The 26,900-nt window shown below is 40.6% G+C and overlaps 1 protein-coding gene across 1 annotated transcript in view; it reads left to right on the top strand.

Annotated features, from left to right (window-relative positions):
• The window catches only part of Agl (amylo-alpha-1, 6-glucosidase, 4-alpha-glucanotransferase), a 72,745-nt gene extending 54,685 nt beyond the window's left edge, over nucleotides 1–18,060 (top strand). Inside the window, exons 26-34 of the mRNA XM_052730741.1 lie at nucleotides 1,512–1,737; nucleotides 2,307–2,418; nucleotides 6,156–6,291; nucleotides 7,948–8,060; nucleotides 8,709–8,920; nucleotides 10,532–10,629; nucleotides 14,152–14,239; nucleotides 14,345–14,478; nucleotides 16,286–18,060. Of these exons, the coding sequence (XP_052586701.1) occupies nucleotides 1,512–1,737; nucleotides 2,307–2,418; nucleotides 6,156–6,291; nucleotides 7,948–8,060; nucleotides 8,709–8,920; nucleotides 10,532–10,629; nucleotides 14,152–14,239; nucleotides 14,345–14,478; nucleotides 16,286–16,403 (1,237 nt within the window). The 3' untranslated portion in view covers nucleotides 16,404–18,060. The remainder of the gene's footprint in view (nucleotides 1–1,511; nucleotides 1,738–2,306; nucleotides 2,419–6,155; nucleotides 6,292–7,947; nucleotides 8,061–8,708; nucleotides 8,921–10,531; nucleotides 10,630–14,151; nucleotides 14,240–14,344; nucleotides 14,479–16,285) is intronic.
• Nucleotides 18,061–26,900: the final 8,840 nt, after the last annotated feature.

Raw genomic sequence — 26,900 nt, 5'->3', positions numbered from 1 at the left:
TGTACTCTGGAGGGTGGTTTGCTTGCCTGCCAGATCCCCTATGTCCATGGTTTAAGAGTCTGGTATAAAGATTCAGGATTCAGCAACATACAGTGGCAAGGACCTTTGCCTGTGGTGTGGTGAGCCCCTAATGCTGGTTCAGACCACCGACAAATGGCATCCTCCCTTCATGCTTTCTGTGGGCTGGTCGGAGTACTCACCTCCTGCATTAGATGACTCATGCAGTTAAAATACCCAAAAGGCTCTCTGCCACATGAGAAACACTCCATCATTGCTATAATGGTCCCCATCATCGGTTATCACTTCTGTGTGCTGTTACAAATTTCTGTCTCTTCATTTTACATTCAGCCATCTAGATCCCACATTGTCATATTGTGGTCCATCACGTTTTGTGTGGCTATAAACAAAACTAGAATAAAGGCTTCCTATGGCTCTATTAAAAGATAAGTGTTAGCAGGGAGTGGTGGTGTATGCCTTTAATCCCAGCACCCAAGACAGAGGCCAGCCTGGGCTACAGAGTGAGTTCAGGACAGCCAGGGCTACACAGAGAAACCCTGTCTCAGAAAACAATAATCAAAACAAAAGAGGGGGGGATAAGTGTTAAGCTGAGACATAATAAGGCCTAGCCTTCTCCAGTTACCTTTGGTAGTTAGACCTCACAGGCTAGATACAAGCTCTTCCTGAGTGCAACTCCATCTTACAAGCTCAGTTCTCGTTTGTACTGAAATAATACCAAAGAAGATAAACTCTCATTTTTCACCTATTAATGTGAGTTATAGTTGACTTTTGCTGTTGTTGTTTTGGGGTTTTGTTTTATTTGTTTCTTTGTTTTAAAACAGGCTCTTACCATGTAGCCCTAAACAGCCTATAACTCAGTGTGTAGGCCAGCTGTCCTGGGATTCAGAGATCTTCCTACATCTGCCTTCTGTGTACTGGGATGAATTATAGTTTTTAAGGCCAGTTTCTGTTCATTTGTTTTCTTACATAATTACTTTGTTCCTGATATCTGCTATTTAAAGTAATAAAGTAATTAGAGGATTACTTCTATATGAAAATAACAGATTTTAAAAACAGAAGTTAGGGGCTGGAGAGACGGCTTAGTGGCTAACGGCACTCACGGCTCCTGAAGAGTTCAGTCCCAGCACTCACATGGCAGCTCCCAACCATCTTAACTCTAGTTCCAGGGGATCCAGCACACTTCTCACTGTGTGGGCTCCATACACATGTGGTACACATATGTACATACAGGCAAACACAGATAACAAAAATAAATATATCTTTTTTAAAAATAGAAGTTAAAGCTATGGCAGTCCTTGTCAATCCCAACTGGGAACCTGACTCCAAAGATGAAAAACTTGTTAAGGAAAGGGAAAGTTCCCCAGAACACCAGAGAGACAAGCTAGGCTGCGAGCTGGGGCATCTCCCAGACCCCAAAAAAGTGACCTTTTTCTTTTTCTTCAATTGTATAACTGTTTTCATAGCAAATGATCCATTTATTTCTGTTGTTTTAGGAATATTATTTTATCATTTGCTGGTACCCTGAGGCACGGTCTTATTCCTAACCTCCTGGGTGAAGGAACCTATGCCAGGTACAACTGTCGGGATGCCGTGTGGTGGTGGCTGCAGTGTATTCAGGACTATTGTAATATGGTTCCAAATGGTCTAGACATCCTCAAATGCCCAGTTTCCAGAATGTATCCAACGGACGATTCTGCACCTTTGCCTGCTGGGACACTGGTAAAGATCACTTCTTTTTTTTTTTTTTTTTTTTTTTTTTAAAGATTTATTTATTTATTATGTATACAGTGTTCGCCTGCATGTATCCCTGTAGGCTCAAAGAGGGAACCAGATCTCATTACAGATGGTTTTCAGCCACCATGTGGTTGCTGGGAATTGAACTCAGGACCTTTGGAAGAACAGCCGGTGCTCTTAACCTCTGAGCCATCTCTCCAGCCCCAAGATCACTTCTTAATACAGTCTTTAATGAAATGTAACTTTATTTTTTAATGTAAAATATTAAGAATCCAAGTCATAAGAATGCAAATATCAAGAAGAATTCAGTATCAGTCTTTATTTAGTGTTGACACTGTGAGAAGTCACCGAGGTAAGACTTGCTCCTTGGTGAAACACACACAGCGTGGGAGCATGGGAGCTGCTGCTTTTCCCAGCCCCACCCCATTCCTTACTTCCTCCTCTAGGAAAGTATATAACCAGTAATCTATCTATTACTAGAGTTGAGGGATTTAGGGGAAAATAAGAGTGTAATCCATTTCTAACAGAGGAAGCATTCTTGCTGTCTCCAACAGGATCAACCATTGTTTGAAGTAATACAGGAAGCTATGCAAAGGCACATGCAGGGCATTCAGTTCCGAGAGAGGAATGCTGGTCCACAGATAGACCGGAACATGAAAGATGAGGGTATGTAATCAAAGCCATGGTTAAGACTTACTGGTGCCGTCCAATTAAACCTTGCAGTTGCTTTACAAATACTCGTGTGCAAAACCTGAAACTTTGCCTAAGAAAGGCAGACACTGTTCCTGAACTCTCCAGCCTGTGTTGCTAAAGAAAAGATAAAAGTTTGCATCTTTTGTCAGGCAATTTTCAAGATAATATTGGCATTATAATTTATTTTGTGTGTGTGTGTGTGTGTGTGTGTGTGAGAGAGAGAGAGAGAGAGAGAGAGAGAGAGAGAGAGAGAGAGAGAGAGAGAGAGAGAGAGAGTGAGAGAGAGAATTTTTTACCTGCAAGTATCTATGTGTACCATGTACATGCCTGGTGCCTCCAGAGGTCAGAAGAGAGCTGCAGAGCCCCTGGAACTGGAGAAAGGGATGGTTTTGAACCACTGGGAATGGAGTCTGGGTCCTCCACAAGAGCGACAGGTGTTCTTAACTGCTGAACCATCTCTCCAGCCCCTGGTGTTACAATTTATAATCACAATGTTAGGATTACTTTTTCTGCCAGTTATGGTGGCACATGCCTGTAATCCAGCACTCAGGAGGTTGAGACATGACTGTCATGAGTTCAAGGCTATCCTGGGCTGCATAGTGAAACCTTGTCTCAAAAACATAAACAGGAAGCCCAGTATGGTGAGGAATGTCTCTAATCCCGGCTCAGAAGACAGAGCTACAGAGTGAGTTCCAGATCAGCCTGGGCTGTATACAGAGAAACCTTGTCACAAAACTAAATAAATAAATAAACAAACATAAGAAGGAAGAAAAAAATTATAATCCCGTGAATTGAGTGTTATGTGTCAGGTATTATGATGATGTCTTTACCAATGTCAATCCTTAACTCCTGAAGACATTAAGAGTAAATTACACTGGGCTTGAGGGAGGGCTCAGCAGTTGAAATGCATGGAGAAGAAGCGAGAGATTGACTTCAGATCTCCAGAACCTATGTGAGTGCCGGGTGAGCCTGATAGTAATGTAGCCTCCAAAGGCAGAGGCATGGTGTCTCTAAACAAGTAAGGCAGCTTGTGAGACCAGCATACCTTCCTGGGAGCTTGGTCAGCTTGAGAGACCCTGACTGTACAAAGGTAGAAGGGGGAGCAAGGAGGATTTGACATTAACTACACACACTTGGGCCTACACACACTTGCACATGTGTGTGTGTTCCCCAGCACACACATGGGAACACATGCATGCACTCTACACATAGAGACACCATTTGTTTTTAACTAAAAGAATACATTACATTACTCCCATTTTTATGAAATGAGAGGACTGGAAAGTTGGCTTCCCAGAGCTGCTGGGGGCAGAGGAAGGATGTCAGCCATGTTTGCCTCTGTAGACCAGGCTGGCCCCAGCACCTCTGCAGTGCTGTGTCTGTACATCGAGTTAAAGTAGTTACAGCTCCTAACTCACTTAGCCCAAGGCCAGCCAGTACCAGGCTGATGATCTCATTTCCCCTCACTCCTACTCACTTTGGGAATGGTTTTGATGACTCTGGTGTATATTTACTTTAGTCTTACAAATATGATTTATGTGAGTTTTTAATTATAATTTAAAAAGAATTACAGATCCATAAAAAGTTGTAAAAGTGATCCATAGGATACAGCAAACCCTTCCTCAAGTTAGGGTGTCTTAATGTAACTGAAGTAAAATCTCAGAACCAAGAAGTGCAGTATGATACTGCAGGCTAGACTGTAGACCCCACTCATTTTCCACCTCTTCTCACATTAACTCCTGGGGGTGTGGATTCATGAAACCACCACCATATAAAGATGTAGACCTAGTCCATCACCACACACATTTTTCTGTATCCCACATACCCACTCCAGCTCCACCCATGTCTCTCTACTAATCTCTGCCTCCCTACACTGCATATTTATAAACTCATTGTTTGTTTGTTTCAAGACTGATCTCTCTATGTAGCTCTGAGTGTCCTGGGACTCACATGTAGACCAGGCTAGTCTTGAACTCACAGTGATTGTCTGCCTCAACCTCCTGAGTGCTGGGATTAAAAGTCTGGGCCATATACCTGGCTTTGAAAATATTATATAAATTGAATATTCAGTATGTAACTTTTGACTCACCAAGACAGGATCTTGCTATGATGCCTTAGCTAGCCTAGAACTTGCTATGTAGACCAGGCTAGCCTCAAACTCATGATGATTTATTATGTATAGTAGTAATACACAAATGTTTACCTAAGTTAACTGTTAAGAATTACTGATACATTCTTATCCTTCACTAAGAGAAGTCAGTGAAAATAGGTTTAGGATCCAAAGAACATTTTCATGGTATCTCTGAGACATTTTAGGGTTTTGTTGTTGTTGTTGTTAAACATTTCAACTTTTAAACATTTCAACTTTTAAACATTTAAAGCATTTTAAACATTTCAACTTTTAAACATTTCAACAAGTAAGCAAAATAATTTTTTCCTTTGAATCCTGCATTGAAATGAAATATATTAATATTTTACTCTATTTTCTTTTTTGTTTTGTTGTTGTTGTTTGGTTTAGTTTTAGGTTTTGCTTGTTTGTTTGACTGATTGTTTCTTTTTGGGCAGAGTTTCATTATGTAGCCCTGGCTGTCCTGAAACTCACTGTGTAGACCAGACTGGCCTCAAATTCACAGAGATCTACCTGCCTCTGCCTCCCCAGTGCTGAGATTAAAGGCCCAGCTTTAAAAAAGATTTTTTATATGTAACCTTTTGTAACTTCTTTACTAAACCATTTTGTCTTAGGAACTCATCAGTTTGTTCCATATGCATCCAGTTTGTTAAGACAGAGCATTTCCTAGTGTATACACATTAAGCCATTCTTCTACTAAGTGGTGACCTATGATTTTGCTAATGTAAGCAGTACTTTAGAATGAACATCATGATATGCAGTTCCATGTACACACTTGTTTTTTGAAAGAGAAATGAAATGTGTGTGTATTTACTATCATACAACGTAATGATTTTTAGTTCTTTGTTGTTGTTTTAAAGGGAGTCTCACTATGTAGGTAGGCTTACCTAGCTTCAAGCTCACTGTATCAGCCAACTTCAAACTCAGGTGTGACCCTCCTGTGTCGACTTCCGTCGACCTGTGCACGTCTCCTCTATTGGAGCTGGGATCTGAGGACCTGAAAGAATGGGGCAGACTACAGGCTAATGCTGTAGGCAACCTTATTTCCGTTTCTGTGTGCTTTTATACACAAATGTAACAAAGCAATGATCCAAGGAAAGTTGTTTGAGTTCAGAATAACATGTAAATAAATGTCAATAAGCTCATACTAAATATGAACAGAGCAGCCCTTTCCCAGGACTTTCTCAGGACAGACCAATTTAAACACAATTGGCTGGCACACACGACAGACTATATCTAGGAAAGCATGAGAGTATGGCCGAGGCCGTATCCAGATTCATGTATGCTGACCAGATTGGGTTCCAGAGCTATGTTCTGACATCCAACAGGAATAAACATATAAACTGAATGTAAATGTTTGTCCCAGGAAGCATGAAACCACATCCAAGAACACCCCAGGGAACAAGGTCCAAGGCCCTCCGCCTTTCTCCTGGAGCCTCTCTCACAGTTGCCCAAGGCGTTGTTCACCACACGTCATTCCTCCGACCGTGTTCTGACACACCTGCCTCCGCCTCCTGAGTGCTCCCATTGCAGACCTGTGCCGCCATGCCTGTTTTATAAGTGGCTTATTTTGCCTTTTTAGGTTTCAATATAACTGCAGGGGTTGATGAGGAAACGGGATTTGTCTATGGAGGAAATCGCTTCAACTGTGGCACATGGATGGATAAAATGGGAGAAAGTGACCGAGCTAGAAACAGAGGAATCCCAGCCACCCCAAGGTAGTTCATTTTACGATGCTTCCATACTTACTCATGGAGTCTTTTGTTCTGCTAACCATGATCTGCACAGTAAACAGTCCAGATCTGTCATCCTTTCTCCTCCACTCAGCCCTTCCTTTCCCCCTGATACTGATTAACAGCCCTCTTGTTCTAAGTCCTCAAGGAAAGTGATCTGTTCTCATCCAGGAGACCTCAGGGGGTTTGTACCTCTACAAGAATCTCAAACATTTTATAATTCATTATCCCGGTGGTTAAGACATTTTCTTTAAAATTAAAAAAAAATTGTTACAATTATCTGTGGAGTGTGTGGAGGTGGGGGTTGTGTACATGCCACAGCACATGAGGAGGTCAGAGGACAACTTGTAGGAGGAGTCAGTTCTCTCACCCCACCATGTGGTTCTCAGGTCATCAGACTTGGCAGCAAGGGCCTTTACCTGCTAAGCCATCTCTCCATCCCTGGTTAAGACATTTCTTAATCTGAACTTTGTACAATGTAAAGATTCTATTACTCCTACCTATCTTTACAAGTATAGAAAACATCTAGTTGAAATTGATCTTTTAAAAATGTTTTTTAGCTGGGCGGTGGTGGCACACACCTTTAATCCCAGCACTCGGGAGGCAGAGGCAGGTGGATCTCTGTGAGTTCGAGGCCAGCCTAGTCTCCAGAATGAGTTCCAGGACAGCTAAGGTAGTTACAAAAAGAAATCCTGTCTCAGAAAAGAAAGTTTTTATTTTCAGAACCTTTTATCTCTAACTTTGTTATTTAAGAGGTTTTCATTGTGGTTTCAGAAGTTGTGAACACCTATCAGAAGTTCTAGATACTGAATGAAGCTCAGAAACTATTTTCTACTTGAAGCCAGAAGAGAGCATCAGATTCTCCTGAACTGGAATTACAGGCACTTGTGAGCTGCCCACTGTGGGTGCTGAGAACTGAACCACGGTTGTTTGAAAGAGCAGTATTTGCTCATAATAGATGAGCCATCTCTCCAGCCCAGAAGCTATCTTCATAGCAAAGATTTTTATCTTCAAACAGATCAGCCAGAATAAATAAAAAGACCCTGTCTCAAAAATAAATAAATACGTTTTATGTATATGCATGTGTGTTAGGAGGGGATGGAGAGATGCTAGCTCTGTAGAGAGCTTGCTGCTGTTCTGCAGGCTCAGTTCCTAGCACTCATGACCAGAGGCTCACAACCAAATGTAACAGCAGGTCCAGGAGATCCAACCAACACTCATGGACTCTGGGGGCACCCACACATGTAGCACATACCCATAAAGACACATATAGACGCAAAATAAAAATATAAATGTCTCTTTTAAAATGTTAGGAACATAAGCAGTACTATAATAGTAAGGGAAGAGATTTCTTATGTGATATAATACATGTTACTTATACAGTGAAGATGTGGGGACAGATGGTTGCTTGTATGATGCACTGGTTATAATATTCACCAACATTTATGGTGGTGGTTGGGTTTGGTTGGGTTTGGTTTGGTTGGGTTTGGTTTGGTTCTATGTTGCCCCCAGAGAATTCCTTACTGCTAGACAAACATTGTACCACTAAGCTACATCCCCAACCCAAAATTACTTACTGAATGCCCCTTTAAATAATGGTTAAATAAGTTCAACATAGAAAATGAGTCTTTTTCATTTCAGAGACGGGTCTGCTGTGGAAATCGTGGGCATGTGTAAATCTGCTGTTCGCTGGTTGCTGGAATTGTCCAGGAGAAATATTTTCCCTTATAATGAAGTGAGAGTGAGAAGACATGGTAAGCTGTTCTGTTTTACAAGGAACTGTACAAGGTATTGACCTTTGTTTCCATCACTGGATCGAAGATGCAAAATTTTAAGAAGAAAGAAAAATCATTAATTTACCAATGTGGAAATTATAACCAAGCTGGTCACTAGAGCCCCACTGACCTGGGAGGAAGGTGGCAGGATGCTTGTATAACCAAGCTGGTCACTAGAGCCCCACTGACCTGGGAAGAAGGTGGCAGGGTGCTTGCCCTATTGCACTTTCCCTTTCCCTCACTTGGTGAGCAAGTTACATCCTGTGAACAGTCTGGAAATCTTTACATCTCTTTCTGGAACAATTTCTATGCAATAGAAATAATGTCTGAGCTACCCATACAACATTAAACTTTCTAAAAAGTAAAACGAAGTAGGTAAAGTTAATTGTATTTTTGATTCAATGTATGTGAAATGTTGTTCCACATGTCATGAATATGAAGTTATTCCTGAGCCATTTTATATTCTTTTTAGGAGAGGTGCCCGGTCTTTGAATTTATAGCATATCTCCCTCCAGAGTAGCCACATACATGATTTGTTTCATAAGTAAGCTAACTATGAGTTTGGGCAATAGCAGATATTAGAGATGAACTAAATGTCTACAACTGCCATGTCTTACTGCTTTTCAGGAAAAATTGTAACAGTCTCATATGATGAGTGGAACAGAAAAATACAGAACAGCTTTGAAAAGCTGTTTCATGTTTCTGAAGACCCTTCAGACCCTAATGAGAAGCATCCGAATCTGGTTCACAAACGTGGCATCTACAAGGACAGCTATGGAGCATCAAGTCCTTGGTGTGACTATCAGCTCAGGCCTAATTTTACCATAGCAATGGTCGTGGTAGGTGATGTATTACTCTCAAACTTTAGAAATATCATGACACCTTTACTAAGGGACTGTTTTCCCTTCCGTTAAGCTCCACTTCACCATAAAAAGTACTGTTTTCCGGATAATTTTATATAGTTTCAGGAATTAGTTATGCATATGACCTCTGATCTGTAACATTTAGTGTCAAAAACAGAAAACAGTGGATGATGAGAAACAAAACACTTCCCAGTGTTTCTGCGTACCACAGTACATGTCCTGTGGCACACCAGGGCTGAATGTTTAGGCTGCTTCGGCCAGATCAGCGGCTTCAGGTAGCCTCAGCCCTCGCCCTTTCCTCCTAAACGCTGCGGGTATCTGTATTGCACAAGCTGGTGCCACAAACAGCTTCCCAGTGCACCAGTGGGAAAGTTCTGCACGGGCCCCTTATAGTCACATTCTGTCTCCTTTGCATTGTCCTCTAATTAGTTCTATTTGGGTAAGAATGTTTTACATTACTTTATTTATTTACTTGGTATTATATAGTATTACTTATTATAAATTATTATAAAAATTTATTTAACTATTTTACTATTTTGGGATGTGTGTTTTACCTGCAGTAAATCTGTGTACCATGTATATGCAATACCCCAAGAGGCCAGAAGAGGGCATCAGATCCCCTAAGCCTGGAGTTAAACAGTTGTGAGTCACCATGTGTATGCTGGGAATCAAACATGTGTCCTCTGGAAGGGCAGCCAGTGCTCTTAACCACTGGGCCATCTCTCCAGCCATCTAGCTAAGAATTCTTGATTCTCTTTTGTTGTTAAATCTCAGTCTAAAAAGAAAGCCTTAAGGGCAGTGGACTAGGAAAGCTTTGTGTTTATCCGTGCCTCCCTAGGTATTTGACTGTGAAAAAGATTACTAAGTGGAATATTACTGATTATAGTGGTATGGCAGTGTAAACTTGCACAGAGGTGGCTTTGGTTTGGTTCATTTTTCACTTCATTTCACTATTAAAGTGGATGCAGATTTTTTTCCCCTTCCACATATCATAAGAAAGTACTTACACTGTTGGAATACAAGATCTTCTGAATTATTATGGCCAAGAAGAGAGGGGAGAGGTTCAAGTACTTTGTTTTGTTTTTGTTTTTGTTTTTAGAGACAGGGTTTCTCTGTGGAACAGCCCTGGCTGTCCTGGAACTTACTTTGTAGACCAGGATGGCCTCAAACTCACAGAGATTTGCCTGCCTCTGCCTCCTGAGTGTTGGGATTAAAGATGAGTGCCACTATTGCCTGACAGTTCAAGTACTCCTAAAGGGGGCTTCTGCAAATAAAGTGATGGGTTGAGGTGATCTCTGCCTTTGTGGTAGCTATGGTTACCTTTGGGATCTGGTACTCCTTGCAGTGCCCCGAGGGAATGGTCACTTTGTGAGCTTTCCCAGCTTCTCGGGCTGAGAAAGGCAGTATGGATTCAGCCTTGGAGGATTAGATTTGTCTGGTATCCATTCTCAAATTCTGACCCACACCAGTTCTTAAATTTTTTCTTTTCAAAGTTTATAGTTAACTTATATAGGTAAGAACTAATTTTCTGTGACATTAAAATGTTTGTTTATTTGTTTGTTTGTTTGTTTGTTTTACCTTCATCAGGCCCCTGAGCTCTTTACTGCTGAAAAAGCTTGGAAGGCTTTGGAAATTGCAGAAAAAAAATTGCTTGGTCCCCTTGGCATGAAAACTTTAGATCCAGAGTAAGTTGGAATATAAGTATTAAGAAGGCTGTTGATATTGTGTTTAATCCACATAGATTAATGTTAACCATTTTGTACTTATTTACAAATAACTTCTCAAAAAACGCACTCAAACTTGTAGCTGGAGTTTTCTCTCTAGGTCCTGTCAAGCCCTGGCAGTCCGACAGCCCACTTATAAAATAAACACACAGACGCTTATATTATTTACAAACTGTATGGCTGTGGCAGGCTTCTTGCTAACTGTTCTTATATCTTAAATTAACCCATTTCGCCGGGCGTTGGTGGCGCACGCCTTTAATCCCAGCACTCGGGAGGCAGAGCCAGGCGGATCTCTGTGAGTTCGAGGCCAGCCTGGGCTACCAAGTGAGTTCCAGGAAAGGCGCAAAGCTACACAGAGAAACCCTGTCTCGAAAAAACAAACAAACAAACAAAAAAAATTAACCCATTTCTATAAATCTATACCTTGCCACGTGGCTCGTGGCTTACCGGCATCTTCACATGCTGTTTGTCATGGCGGCAGCTGGCAGTGTCTCCCTGATTCAGCCTTCCACTTCCCAGAATTCTCCTCTCTCCTTATCCCACCTATACTTCCTGCCTGGCCACTGGCCAATCAGTTTTTATTTATATAGAACGACATCCACAGCACAAACTTTTGAAAACATCTGCCCCTTTGTTTTTGTGTATTAAACGTGCTTCTGGTTTCTCCTATATTCACTAATTAACTTACAAAGTTTAAATGTATAAAAGTAATGTCATGAATAGTTTTTCTTTTCTGACTGTAAAATTAATACATGATTGTTGTAAACGTTAAAAAGTACCAACAATGTATAAAGAAAAAGAAGTTACTTTGAATCCCTTTATCCAAGAATCAAGCATCATTCCCCTGTTGTCTATTACTCAAGTCATTTCTCCTCATTTTTGTGCAGTTTGTGTCCATATAATCACAAATCCAGGAGAAATTCCCAGCACCCACATGGTGACTCACAACAGTCTGTAACTCCAAGCTCAGGGGAATCTGATGCCCTCTTCTGGCCTGGGGAGGAGGTGGTGGTATTGCAGAAGACTCAGGCTTGGTGCCTCACATCTGAGTCTTAGCACTGGGGAGTCTGAAGCAAGGTGATCACAAGTTCAGAGTCAGTCTGGACTGCTAGCCAGGCCCTGTCTCAAGAAACAAAACTAAGTATGGAGGTTCAGTACAGTGATACCAGCACCTGGAAACTTAACAAGAGGGGTTGCTGATTAATCCAGGCCAGCTTGGGCCACATGAGTTCCAGCTACCTAAGTTTGTCTAAAGAGTAACAAAAGCAAGTTTGTCTAGAAAGAAGAAACAAAGAGAAAAAAAAAATCTTCTAGGGATGTAGCTCACTGGTGGACATTAGCCTAGTGTGTGGGAGGGGCCCTGGATTCAGTTCCCAGCACCACTGTCAAAAAAAAAGTTTCACAAGTTCAATTCTCAAGACAACAAAAATAAATGATTTTAAAAATAGCTCTTGAACCCAGCATGATGACGCTTACCTGTACGCAGGACCATTGGGAGTTCACAATCATCTTCCACTGTGTAACCAGGTGGAGACCAGCCTGGCCACAGGAGAGCCTGTCTTAGGAGCTCAATGGTAGAGCACATGCCTACGTCACACAAGACCCTGGGCTAAGACCCCAGCACCACACCCTGCAATTAAAGGCCATCTTTTTTTTTTTCTTTTTTTAATGTGTATGAGTGTTTTGCCTTTATATATGTCTGTGTGCCACATGCACGTCTGGTGACCTTGGAGGCCAGAAGAGGGCATGGAATTCCCTGGAACTGGAGTTACAGATAGTTGTGAACCACCATGTGAGTGCTGGAGTTGAACCCAGGTCCTCTGCAAGAGCAACAAGCACTCTTAGCTGCTGAGCCGTCTCTCCAGGCGCTCAGCGACAGTATCTGGGTTTGGTTTTGGTGATAGTTCCTTCCACACTGCTGAATAACGTGCGATGATAGAAGAAAGCTTAACGGTGTTCTTTACCAGCAGTCTTTCTGTGTAACTACACTACTCTTTTTACTTAAATCAGCAAATAGCTTTGTTTTTAGTTTACAGTTTGCATATGCAAATGTCTTTACTTTTATCAATTAAATTTCTAATGGCCTTTCTGGGTTTGGGGGGTTTGTTTTTGTTTCTTTTATGTATATGGGTGTTTTGTGTGTGTGTGTACCACCACACCAAGGTCTTTTTGTTTTTTGAGACAGAATCTTACACAGCTGAAGCCGACCTTGAACTACTGATCCTCCTATCTTAACCTCCCAAGTTCCACCATGCTTGGCTTGATTTCATCCTTTATGTGCAAAATTTTTTATGCAAATACTTTTCATTTTCTGTATGCTTACATATTCAGAGCAGATTAAAAACTGGTCAGGCGTACACACACTGGAAGATTTCTGTGAGTTCAAAGCCAGCTTGATCTATTGGGAAAGTTCCAGGTAAACCAAGGTTACACAATGAGACCCTGTTTCAAACTCCTGTTCCCAAAAAACAAACACAAAACCTGCTGATCAGAAGTAAGGGTTATGGTAAAAGCACATGTGGACATTTTGGATCACTAAACAGGACTTTAAAAGTAACAATTTAATTAAATCTCAATATGCATAACTCATCTGTTGGCAGTGTTTGTAACACTGTTCAGTGTATAACTATGTTATACATTCTGTATCTTATAGCAGTATGTATATTTGATTGTTATTTATAATCCGACAGTATGCTAATTTTAGTTTTTAATAAAATAGACCCTTGCATGGACTAAGGATGTAGCTAAGTGGTAGGATGTTTGTCTAGCACAGATAAGACGCTAGGTTTGATCAATAGGTATCACAAGATAAATGATTTACATAGATAAATGAATGGCTTTCTGCTCTATAATCAGTGAAACCTTATCTTTAATGTTTTACTGATTCAAATAACTGTATGGACATTTTAAATGTTACACATATCTGCCTGCCTCTGCCTCCCAAGTACTGGGATTAAAGGTGTGCACCACCACTGCCCAGTGTGATACACATATTAAAAGCCTAGTGAAATGGTTAAACTATACATTAGCTCCTTGAAGACAAGATGCCTCAATATTTTTTATTATTTTTTAAATTAGCATGCAAATTAATAGGTATGATTATGGCATTTTTCCTGCATATTTCTGTGAATCCTCCTCTCCCATTTCCCTGACCACCTGTTAGTCTTTTTCTTTCCTTCCGTTTTTCCTTTTTCATACTCCTTCCTCTAGTATCATAACCAACAACTGTATATAAATTAACATCTGGGCTCTAAATATGAAGGAGAACATAAGGACACTTGACTTTTTGGTTAACCTTTCCTGAACACATTATTGAAGCTCTCTGGACTCAGTATATACTAATTTTGTGTTACGTAAGCTGAGTGAGCTCGCTCCGTAGATGGAGAGGGAAGGTGATGATTGTCCTTGCCTTTGCCTGTTGAAATTCTGATGCCTCCTCTGATGCCTGACCGTTGCTGACCTCAGACTCCGATCATTTTGCAGTGATCTGGTTTACTGTGGAGTTTATGATAATGACCTAGACAATGACAACTACAATCTCGCTAAAGGTTTCAATTACCACCAAGGACCTGTAAGAACTTCTTTTCTCTTTTCAGTTTTCAATTGAAGTTGGTTTTGAAATAAATTTAGATACTCATAATTCTTTTTTCCCCTTTTTTTTAACATCATATTTTAGGAGTGGCTGTGGCCTATTGGGTATTTTCTTCGTGCAAAGTTGTATTTTTCCAAATTGATGGGCCCAGAGATTGCTGCGAAGACTGTATTTTTGGTTAAAAATGTCCTTTCCAGACATTATGTTCATCTTGAGAGGTAAGTTATTGCATGACTAATGTCCAGTCAGCGTGTTAGATATCCCGTAAAGAGCTTTCCTCAGAGTTCCTTTCTCAGGCTGTGTGCATCTGCACTTTAACTCAACCTGTAGTTTTTACCTCCCTTAAGTATTTTGGTTTTAATCTGAGGATCTTGTATTTTATGATCTGTACTTGTGGAATAGTCTTTAATTGTCAAGGCAACTGATAATTCGGATATGATTAAGATACATAAAAATACTTGGAAGTATTCAGGTTGGGTCTTTTGAGGTGATTCATCAATAGTTTTCATTATCCTTAGAGTATCAGTTGGTCTTTTGACTGTTATTTCATATTTTTTGTTGTTGTTGTTGTTGTTGTTGTTTGGGGGGGGGGGTCAAGACAGGGTTTCTCTATGTAGTTTTGGTGCCTGTCCTGGATCTCACTCTGTAGACCAGACTGGCCTCGAACTCACAAAGATTCACCTGGCTCTGCCTCCCGAGTGCTGGGATTAAAGGCATGCGCCACCGCCGCCTGGCTTCAAATGGTATTTCTTATATATACTCTTTGTCCTGATGATTGGTAAATTAAGCAGAGTCAATGCTGTGTATTTTTCTAAGATGGTGCAAACCCAGCCAAAGTCTACCCTAATACTCTATATCTAGATCATGCCTTAGTGTGTCTCCTTCTAATTACGTAGACTAAATGTGTAAGGGCCACACTGCCTCTGCTTCCTTACAGAGCATCAGTTAGATGCACGAACAGTCTGTGTGGTGGTGCTGAGATCTGTCACTAGTTATGTGACTTCTGTACATCCCTCTTCTCTCTTCAAATGAGGCAGTAGTTACAGCACTTATCTCATGGGATTGCTGTCAGTATTTACTGTACAAAACGGACTAAGTATTCGAGAATAAGTATGTCTTTAATTGGCTTGGTGTCCTGTAGAATAAGGAACTAATTGGAATTATAACTCTTGGTGTCTCTATATTATTCATTTAGTTTTCTAGTTCTATATAGTTCACACATAATACACTTACATATTTACAGTTTGAGTCATAAACTTATTCTGAAAGACTGAAATTATTGCCAGCCTGGGGGCATCTGCCTGTAAATTCAGCACATGGGAAAACAAAACAGGAAGATCATGAGTTCAGAGCCACATGAGACCCTATCTCAAAACGCAAAAAAGGCTAAAACTGCCTGAGAGGATATCTATATCTACATTTATATATTTTCTGGAATGATAGCCTTTTTCCTAAGTTTTAATCATTAAACTGGGTGAAACACACCTGTGGTTCCAGCACTTGGAAGGCAGAGACAGGATTACTTCAATTTCAAGTCCAGCCTCAGCTACATAACAAGTTCCAAGCCAACGAGGGTTACACAAGACCCTAGCTCAGAAAACAAAAACATAATAATAATAAGATGAAAGATTCATTTGTATTTGCTAGTATTAAATCACAAAATAGAATATATCAAAAGATGATTTACATATAAATTCTTGTTATATATACCTTTAGAATATTGTTTATTTTGTAACAAATGACTCTGAATGATGCTTCCATAGTAAAAGGCAAAAATCATCAGGACTTGCATACTTTGCTCATATGCATTAAATTATGCCTCATAAAATGCTTTTCTTGCCGGGCGGTGGTGGCGCATGCCTTTAATCCCAGCACTCTGGAGGCAGAGCCAGGCGGATCTCTGTGAGTTCGAGGCCAGCCTGGACTACCAAGTGAGTTCCAGGAAAGGCGCAAAGCTACACAGAGAAACCCTGTCTCAAAAAACCAAAAAAAAAAAAAAAAAAATGCTTTTCTTTCTTTTTCCAGATCCCCATGGAAAGGACTTCCAGAACTCACCAATGAGAATGGCCAGTACTGTCCTTTCAGCTGTGAAACACAAGCATGGTCTATGGCCACTGCTCTTGAGACCATCTATGATTTATAGTTGGCTCATAGATATGTAGAAAGTGTGTGAACACTTGATATGAATGCAATCTCATATGAAATAGAGGCTCAACTCATTTTAAAAATCTCACTCATAGCCAGGAGCTGGTGGTGCACGCCATTAATCCCAACATTTGGGAGGTAGAGGCAGGTAGATCTCTGTGAGTTCAAAGTCAGCCTGTTCTACAGAGCGAGATCCAGGACAGCCAGGGCTACACAGAGAAACCCTGTCTCGAAAAACCAAAAATCAAAACAAACGAACAAAAAATTAGTGACTTTTATTTTTCTCTTTTTGACTTTCTTAAAGAGTATCATGTGTGCCACCACACCCAGTGTTTGCAGTACTGGGACGACACCCAGGGCCTTATGCTGTTAGGCAAGCACTCTACCAGCTGAGCTACATCCCCTGCCTATTTTTTTTTAACATTGTTTTGATTTGAATCAAAGAAAAATGGTCTATAGAAGGTTACTGCTGTTGTGTTCAGAAAGAATTCTTCAAATCGGAGTGAAAAAAGAAATCGTGCATCATCTTCAATTTGTACGAGTGTGGAGTGGACAAACGGAGAAGTGCTCTTAAGTCCTGCTGTGTATGGGCACTCTCCATAGACTGTGTTTCACTAGTGGCTACCACTTGGTACGGCATTCTCAATGCCTTGCATAATGCAGTCAGTGCACATTAGTAATGCTTTATGAATGTAGAAGGATGGAAGGAATCTCCTGCAGTCTATGTTCATAAATGGAGCACAGAGCTTCAAAATGTGCTTTATTTTTCACTGGTAAGTTACGTTTTCAATAGAATGAATGCCAACTATAGTTAACATAGCATATTTACATTAAAGATTAATTGGATATATGAAACAGAGCATTAGGACATAAAACAGTGCTGTAAAATTAGTCATGACTCATTCCAATTTCCCATTATGAGATAGTGTACATTTTCAAAATGGAAATTACTGGGCATATTTATGACAATTTTACAGTGGAAAGAAAGCCTAGAGATGAAGCTTAGTGGCAGAGTGTGTACCTAGCATGTGTTAGAGCCCAGAATTCTATCCCCAAAGCCATCAAGAGAGAAGGGAGGGAAGTATGAAGGGGGAGGAGAGAGAGGAAGGATTTAAAATATAGCCATATTAGCTTATCTACAGTAGGGTCACGACCCACCTCAGAAAATGCTTCAGCGGGGTATAGTGCTCCTCTTGAGGATTATTAATGAAAGAACAGTGCTGTGTGTTGCATGGTCTATGGAAGTCTCAGAAGGCATCTTTGATATTATCCCAGCCACAGGAATTAAAGTGATGCTTTTAGACTGTAAAAGGGTAATTGCCATTTGACTAAAGAGCACTTAGGTAGAACACTTCATTCCTGCGGGATGCTGCAGAAAGGGTTGTTTCTATTTTACATTTCACAAATGGTCTGTGCCTTGGGTTTTCACTAATCCAAATCAATCTTACGTACTAAATGAAAAGTAAACTTACCCGTTTAACCAGTATACTGTGACATCTTAGTGAGTTTTCAGAGATGACTGAGGAGACATGAAGCCTATCATTTTGATGAGTGTTGTCACCTGTGGTAATATTACTACTGTGTCTTCAGCTGCTCTGTCTAGTGAGCAAATGTTTATATGTCTGTGTGTCAAAATAAAAGTCTTTTCTAAAGGACTCGATTTGCTTTCCTCTGTCATTTACCAGTTACTTTTCCCTGTGGTCAGTGAGTGATTGATAACCAGAGATGGGGATGCACGGGGATATTCAGGACGTGAGAGGAGCAGAGAAAGGTGTGGAAGTGTTTGGAGATGTATTAAAGTTGTCATGTCAAGATTAGGAGTGAAGTAAGCTTTTGATGTGTCCCTAAGTCTGTTAGCAGCTGTACTCCCGTGATAGATCTTAAATACAGTGAATTTTATCCACATTTTACCAACTCACAAATACAGTAGTAAATGGATGTGATGTGAACACTTCCCTTCTAAAAACAGCCAAAGACACTTTCACTTTCAGTTATATTACTGAGCAATATAAACACATAGGACAACATCTAATAACCAAAGCTGATCTGGCCTGGTTTTGCCTTGCTTAGTGTTGCTTCATTTTTCTAAATTACAGATTCTGTCTCTTATTTTTAGATGAAAGGTGTTAACCTAAGACTCTATAGTCCCTTAGAGTCCTAAATGGATCAGTCAGACTTGCTGCATTTGCTTACTTAAACCCTCCATGCACCAGTGTAGTGAATTCACAGAATCGGTGTTAAATTGGTACTGCCAGGAGCAGATGTATTATCAAAATGTTTTAAATGCCATATTCTATAAGTCTTTGAAGTATTTGAAGGCCATCTATCTAAAATATATCTATTTAACCTAGCATATCTATAAATTTGATTGTTATAAATGACTTAACTGTGTTTCTTGATTATCCTAGTTTATAATAATAGCTTTCAAAAACTAGAATTTCACCTTATACTTTTAAATGAATTACATAAGTATAGTACTTCAAACAAGAGTAGAAAAATATATGCAATATGTTGTAACAAAAATAACTTTAAATTTTGTCAATATACAAAAATCCTTTAAATAAGAATAGAAACATATATACAATACATTATAACAAAAATGACCTTAATTTTATGTAAATGTACAAAAGTCCTTTAAACAATAGAAACATATGTACAGCATATTGTAACAAAAATAACTTTAAATTTATATCAATATACAAATCCTTTAAACAAAATTAGAAATATATATACAGTGTGTTGTAACAAAAATCACCTTAAATCTGTATCAATATACCAAAATCCATGCCAATGCAAAATATCTGAGATTAATAGATTTTTATCTATTAATAGTCTTTTTATCCTATATTCCTGTATTCCCCTAAATTATAACAAATACCCATAACCCACTAAATAACCAAAAACCACCTACTCCCAAACTCTTGGAAATGTAGGCATAGTTTTCTCTAAACTACTTCCTGCTAACTGTAGATGAAGTATCTTTAGGGTCCCAGAGAGAAAATTTCAGATAATAGCCAAGTCCTGGGAAGACCAACAATAGTTTTTGTTGATAGATATCACCTGTCAAGATTCAGGAGGTCTTGTCTGATCAAACCTGATCCATATTAACCCTGAAGGAATCCACAGCCTCTCATCTCCCGTGGGAACAAAACTCCAAAGTATTTTTTATTTCCATTTGAAAAATACATTTTTTGACTTCTTTTTTAAAGTTAAGACAGCCCTAAAGTATCTAGGTTGGTTCAGTTTTGCAGTCCAGTTCACAAGCCCATGTCTGCCAGAAGCTGTCTCTTGCCCATCAGCCATCAAAAAATTAAAAATCAACACAATAACATACAGGATTCAGACTCCCTGTGTATTTCCCATCTTACGTGGCTTTTTCTTTTACTCTCTTTTATTTCATGAACTATTCATTTATTTCTATGACTATACCCTTTTTCTTTCTTAAGCCTACGCACATTGTAAAACACATGGGAACCTGTTCAGAGGTTTTTCTGTCTGGACCTTTTTGTACTACATACCTTTTAGCCTTTTTGACCGCATGAACAAACTTTAAACTCCTAAGCTGCGTGGACCTCTGCCTGCAGCTTTGGTGTCTGGCTCTGCCCACTTCTTGGGCCATGAAAGTCGAGCCCAAAGCTTGCAGTCCAGACAGAGGTTTGTCTGACCAGAAACCATTCATTCTTTCTAGAGTTCTAGAATGCTGATGCTTGCACTATGTCAGGCATTTTTACTTAGTTTTTTGTTCCTACTTTAAGGTACTAGCTGCTCAAGGGCTTGCTTTCGAAAATTATTATGGCCCAGCCTTAATAATCTTCCCAGGGGCCCAGAAGAGAAGCTATGAACAGCTTGAATGATCTGCGGGAAATGCATCTAAGTACACCAAGCTCTTAGTCCATCTACTTTATTCCTCTGGGATAAAATTCTATCTACACAACTTCAGTTCTGTTCTCATGCCTAGCTCCTTTCTTGCCTGATTTCTCTACATTTATCTGCTGTCCCCTCTAAGTTCTATCTTAATTCTCTCATCGTAGTTCTGCCCCATCTTGGTCTTTCTCATATCGTTCTTATCCATCTTGTTCTTCCCCATCTGGCTCTTCCTCATCTTCCATATCATTCTTCTAGGTCTCCAGTCAAAATCACCTCTGAGTCTGAGGTTTACAGTTACATACCCATGCAACAGCAGTGCTCTAGCAAAGCAAGGTCACCAGGCTTGAATTCTTACAGGGACATAAAGACAGACAAGAGTTTTCCTCAGGCAGTGACCATCAGGCTTTCTTTTACAACCCAAAAGGGGAGTGGTAAAGGAGGAGGTCAACTAAGAGCTAAAATCAATATGTCAGAAAAAGGGAATTTATGTGCTCAAACTACATTCCTAGAGGTAGTTAGGTAAATGTTAGGAGTCTATAATGTTAGTATAAATACCACTAAGGCTGTATAAGAAAGGAGGGTCTGAGTTTAATTTACCTTAATTCAGGAGATTGTTTGGCCTTGGATGCTTGATAGGTATTTCAGGTAAAATACACTGTTTGGAATTTACCTTAATTCAGGAGATTGTTTGGCCTTGGATGCTTGATAGGTATTTCAGGTAAAATACACTGTTAGGAGTTCTTGGAAGTATACATAGCATACAAGAAAATCATTGCAGGAATCGGCTAATATATATATTTACAAAAGCTAAAATATCACCAAGACTTCTTAAGCCATGGCTTGACCTTCAGATAAGTCCTTGATGTTTCCAAGTCGTAGCTTTTGTGATAGTATCTGAATTCCATTACATTTTCCTGTGGCTTGCAGCAGCTTGCCAGCAGGCAGAAACTCTTAAAGGAGCTGTATTTTTTTTTTTTTTAAGCTTTCTCAGGCACTATAGAAATTTGAGTGCCACGTTGGTATGCCAAAATGTTGTTGGTTGTTTTTTGCTCTTTGGCTCTTTTGGGGGGCCCGCCACCCAGCTCCCAAATAAATCACACATGGGGGCTTATTCTTACTTATAAATACCTGGCTTTAGCTTGGCTTGTTGCTTACCAGGTTTTCTTAACTTCAGTTAACCTGTCTTTTTCCTCTGGGCCTTTCCTGTTCTCTTCTGTAAATCTTACTCTTACTCTGTGGCTTGCTGTGTAGCTGGGTGGATGACGCCTAGAGTCCTCCTCCTTCTCTCTCTCCTTCCTCTCCTTCCCAGATTTCTCCTTCTACCAATCTTTTCTGCCTGCCAGCCCTGCCTATTTCTCTCTCCTGCCTTGCTATTGGCCATTCAGTTCTTTATTAGACCCTCAAGTGTTTAATACATGCACAGTATCACAGTTTCACAGAGTTAAACAAATGCAACGTAAGCAGAAGTAACACACCTTAAAATGATAGTCTACAACAGTGGGTGTCTAACTCACAGAGCCTTTACATTTTCTTTCATCAGGTCCCATGTGATCCCGTCTATCCCTTGCAAGTTTAGAGTCTCAGTAAGTCAGCAAGTTTGCCCTGTTTCCTCTTGGGCCTGTGTGTACCCTGAAGCCACATCACATACGGCTGCCTCAGGTACGGTGTTCAGTCTTCCCCCAAATTACCATATTCCAGAATCATGAGTTGACTGTGATTTGTGGTGATCTCTTTTACAGACATTCAATTTTTCTTTAATCGTATCATCTACTTCTAGATTCTGCTTGTTAGAGCCACCTACCTACAGATTCATCTGTTTAACTGTTCTTGTTAAACACTCCCAACCTCTGCCCTACTCCCACCCCATTCTGGTGACTGAACCCTGGGCCTTGGGCTTGCTGGGAAAGTGCTCTACGGCTGAACTAAATCCTCAACCCCTAAGTTTTTGTTTGTTTCTTTGTTTTAATATTTGCTAACACCCTTTCCCACCACCTTCTCTCACCCATTTCCTACTGTTTTCAAAACCTTGTCCCATACTTGCAGCTCTTTATTTTTCGTAAGTGATTTTCTGAGTCCCAAAATTATTAGCATTTTTAACAAAATTGTGTGTACATTGTAAACATTTGATAAGCACTTACATTTACAATAGTCTCATAACCTAAGGACTAGACTATGCTCCTTTTCTCCTTAACTTCCTGGTTCTTCCTAATGTTTAAGTTAAAGATTTCTGCGGTCAGTTTTGGTTTGTTTTAATGTTAAGCAGGTTGATCAGAAAAAGAAATTAAGATTCAACAAACATATATAAAGTTCCATGCAACTGGCTGTTTGTATTACAGGTATTACACATACTTTCTAAATGAGAAAACTACCCTAAATCACACAACTAATGAATTATTGGGACAAAATTCAGTCCCTGATCTTCAAACCAGTACTCTTTCATAGATCCTTAAGATTGCAACATGGTATGCGTGCCTTCAGGCTTCCCCCACCCTGTGCTCATGGGTCCAGATGTGGCTGTCATCAGCTGACCCTGATCATGGGAAGCATTAGATCCGGTTCTGATGGAGTCTGGATACACACCCTTACTATCATCTGGTCAAAATATCTCTAACCTGTGTTCCTGGCTAAATGTTGAGAATGACATTGCCAAGTACAGGTAAGTTAACACCACTGGGAAAACTTTGCTAACAGAAGCATCATATCAAAGATGACAGAAAAGGCAGAGGCTAAGAGGTATCGCAGAGCTCAGAGTTGGCACTAGGGAATTTTGGCCAGGAGTTAGACCTCATGCTCAGTGTGCTTAAATCAAAAAAAGCAAGTTCTGTCTGTGCAAGTTCACCAGCAAATATGGCACTTAATTCTGCAAAAGTTCAGGCTAGCCCATTTATGGCAGTTAACATACTTTGAAAGTAGGGAACTGTCCTTTTGTTGTTGTGGGACAAGGCTGAACTCTGTAGCCCAGGATGGCCTGGAAATCACTGTGCAGCCTAATCTGGCTTCAAACCCATGGCAATCTTCCTGCCTTAGCCTTCCAAGTACTGGGATTGTAGGCATAAGCCACTATGCCCAGATGTCACTAAGTTTTAATAGACATAATGTATGAAGGAATGCTCCAAAACTCATTTGTCTTATAACACTTTGAGCGTAGTTGAAATCAGCTGGATTCATCTCGGTTCCTTCACGCGGGGCGAGGGTCACCCCAGTTCCTCAGCACTGGCTGGAATGATAACGGTGGAAAGGTATCTGTTGAGGTATGTGCTTTTCTCTCCTGGATTTCTTTGCTTCCCTGACTCCCCTTTCTGTCCTTTCCCCCTCTTATCTCTGGCAGTATTTTCTCACTACAGGAGCTGTTGACATGAACCCCAACACACACACACATAAACAAGAACAAAACCCCCAAATAAAACTACCTGTATTTCAACAATAGATAATGCTGAAATTCTGACTCATGAAAAAAAAAGGTTTTTTTTTAAACCAGTAGATTATTAAATTTAGCAATAATGTATCGAGAATTTTTCTAAGCTTGTTTAGGTCTCTCTGGATAAGAATGCCTATTAAACAGTACTTGAGAACTGAATTTTTGTCACAATGATAAGACTCCAACCGCCTTCAAATTATTTCCTTATGGAACAGGAAGCTGAGTAAACAGAAGAGAGGTACTTCCTCCTTGCAGAATGTTTACATTGGAGATGCTGAGCTCTGTGTCCCCAGGACTGTAAAATGTATACGCATTTCCATGGATCGTGCCAGCTTAATCTCCTCCCTCTAATTGAGGAGGAATGCAATTGTTTGCATTTTGTTTGTGACCCAATCTTGAAATCGCTCGGGTAGTCAGTGGTAACATTTAGGCATCTGTACTGGCCTGCCCTAGGATCCTGAGAGGATATATCTCAGCTGCAGCCACTGAGGACACCCCTGTGCGTGTTCGATATGTTTCCTTATAAAAGGCGGGCCTTGCCCACCTCCTGTCTCTTTCTCTTTCTCTCCCTTCGAGCTTGTCCCCAGGGACCAGTCTCTGCCCCTTCTCTCCCCTCCCCTCAATAAACCTCCCACGTGGGCCCTGATGTGTGGTGTGACTCCTTCCCACCGTTTTTTGTGTTTTTTTTTTAAATACAACAGTCAAGGCACATGTGCTGCAGAATTTTTCAAAACTAAGCAACTTGGACAAAGGATGCAGCTCAGTGGTAGAGCACAGCCTAGCATGTGTAAAGCCCTGGGTGAGGTGAAATGTATTTTTTTAAAAACTTTTTTAAAAAAGTATTATTTTATTATATGTGTAAGTGTTTTGTCTTCACTGGATGTCGGTGCACCAAGTGAATGCCTGGTGATCACAGAGGCCTGAAGAAGGCATCAGGTCCCCTGGAAATGGAGTTACAGACAGTTGTGAGCTGCCATGTGGGTGCTGGAAATCGAACCCAGGTCCTCTGGAAGAGCAGCCAGTGCTTTTAACTGCTGAGCCATCTCTCCAGCCTTTACTTTTATTTTTTAATTGTATGTCTGGGTATGGATTTGTGCGCGTAAATGCAATGCCCATGAAGGACAGAAGAGGGCATTGGATCCCCTGGAGCTGGAGTTAGAGGTAATTATAAACCACCCAACTTGGGTGCTGGCATCTGAACTCTGGACCACTGTAACCTCGGTAAGTGCTCTTAACTGCTGAGCCATTCCCCAGTCCCAAGGCCCTGTTTTTAATCCCTAGCACCACTGCCAAAAAAAAGTGAGGTATGAACATACTCCTGATTTTAGAAAGGGAGGTCTATAAGCATGGTGTGGGAGGCCATCTCCCACCTTTTAAAAAGGTTCCTATGAAGAGGAGAGAGGGATAAACTTTTAAATAGAAAGCAAAGAAAAGAAAGACAGAAACACAGAATAGCTTCGGGAGGACCTGGATCAAAAGGACCCAACGGCCCCTTCTACCTCTTCAAAAGGGCTTTTTATAACAGTGCCAAGGGGTGGGGCAAAAGACCTCCCCCTTGCTAGATCAAAGCACACCGCACAGCCAAGTGTAGACCCTTCCAAACCCCTGGTAACCACACCTGTGGTCAAATCATCCCCTTATGCAGCACTGCTGGGTAAAGCAAGCTCAGATTCTCAGACCCTGTATAAGTTCTCGCTAGGAAACCTCTGTGGATCTCTGCAGCATGGTCCTTTTTTCCTGGAAGAATTATGGTATCAAGCTTTATCAAACAACATAGAAAAGAAGAATTACCTTCACATCAATTTCTACTTAATGTTAAGAGATGTCTTAGTTAGGGTTTCTATTGCTGTGAAGAGACACCGTGACCATGGCATCTCATATTAGAAAAAACATTTAATTGGGGTGGTTTACATTTTCAGAAGTTCAGTACATTATCATCATGATACCACATGGTGGCATGCAGGCAGACATGGTGCTGGAGACAGAGCTGAGATTCCTACACCTTGCACAGGCAACAGGAAGTGGTCTGAGTGTCACACTGAGCAAAGCTTGAGCAAAGACTTCAAAGCCGTCCCCAAAATGACACACTTCCTCTAACTAGGCCACAGCTATTCCAACAAAGCCACACCTCCTAATACTGCCACTCCCTTTGGGGGCCATTTTCTTTCAAACCACCACAAGAGAGAAGAAAAAGAACCTAGATGTGTTTGAAGGATTGCTTTTTGGTGGCTTTTGTTCTGTTCTGTTTTCTGCAAATGATCACTAAGCAAGGGTGCAGTGAAACCACCAATGGACCACCCAGGGGTGGGGAGAAGGCTTACTGTAAATACAAAATGGTCACATGGCTATTTCTCGGGCGGTGAGAGACTAGCCAGAGGCATTTGGGGAGTCCAAAGCTACCATGGCTCCCTTTCTAGGGCAGAAAGAATAGCAAAAGGAGCCAGAAAGGCCTTGCCAGTTGTAAAGGCAGGTAGAGCCAGGGTGGGAAGATGAAAGCTGTAAGCTGGAACAGCCTGGAAGTTTAGGCCCAGAAGATCCTGGAGGCTTTGTTATGTATTACAGGTACATGTGAATAGATACTAAGAAGCCTGGATGTTAGTGTGGGGCTTTGATATGCATTATAGGTATGTATGTGTTAATAGGAAGCTAGATGCCCCATTTGCCAGAGGTAGGGGGAGATAAGGGAAATGGCTCTTTCTGGCAGGCAGAAAACCATTTCATAGGTATTGTGGAATATTTGTTTAATGATGCAAATATATGTTGCATTTGTTTAACTCTGTAAAGCTGTGTTACTGTGCCTGCCTAAAATACCTGATTAGTCTAATAAAGAGCTGAACGGCCAATAGCTAGGAAGGAGCAGGCTAGGCAGGGCTGCCAGGCAAAGAGAATAAATAGGAAGAGAAATTTAGGCTGGAAAAAGAACAGTGAGGAGTGAGAAAAGGAGGAGAGGACACCAGGAGCCAGCCATGGAGCAAGAAGGAAAGAAAGATATATAGAATAAAGAAAGGTAAAAAGCCCAGAGGCAAAATGTAGTTAAAGAGAAACAGGATAACTTAAGTTTAAAACCTGGCTAGAAACAAGCCAAGCTAAAGCCAGGCATTCACAAGTAAAAATAAGTCTTGGTATATTTATTTGGAGCTGGGTGATGGGCCCCCAAAGAATAACAAAAAAAAAAAAAAAACAAAACCAAAAACCAACACACACACACAC

This window comes from Peromyscus californicus, unplaced genomic scaffold, assembly GCF_007827085.1.
Source record: "Peromyscus californicus insignis strain IS unplaced genomic scaffold, ASM782708v3 Scaffold_9__1_contigs__length_137607984, whole genome shotgun sequence".
Classification (NCBI taxonomy): domain Eukaryota; kingdom Metazoa; phylum Chordata; class Mammalia; order Rodentia; family Cricetidae; genus Peromyscus; species Peromyscus californicus.
The sequence above is the reverse complement of the archived record's forward strand: the minus strand, read 5'-3'. Positions and strand labels throughout refer to the sequence as shown.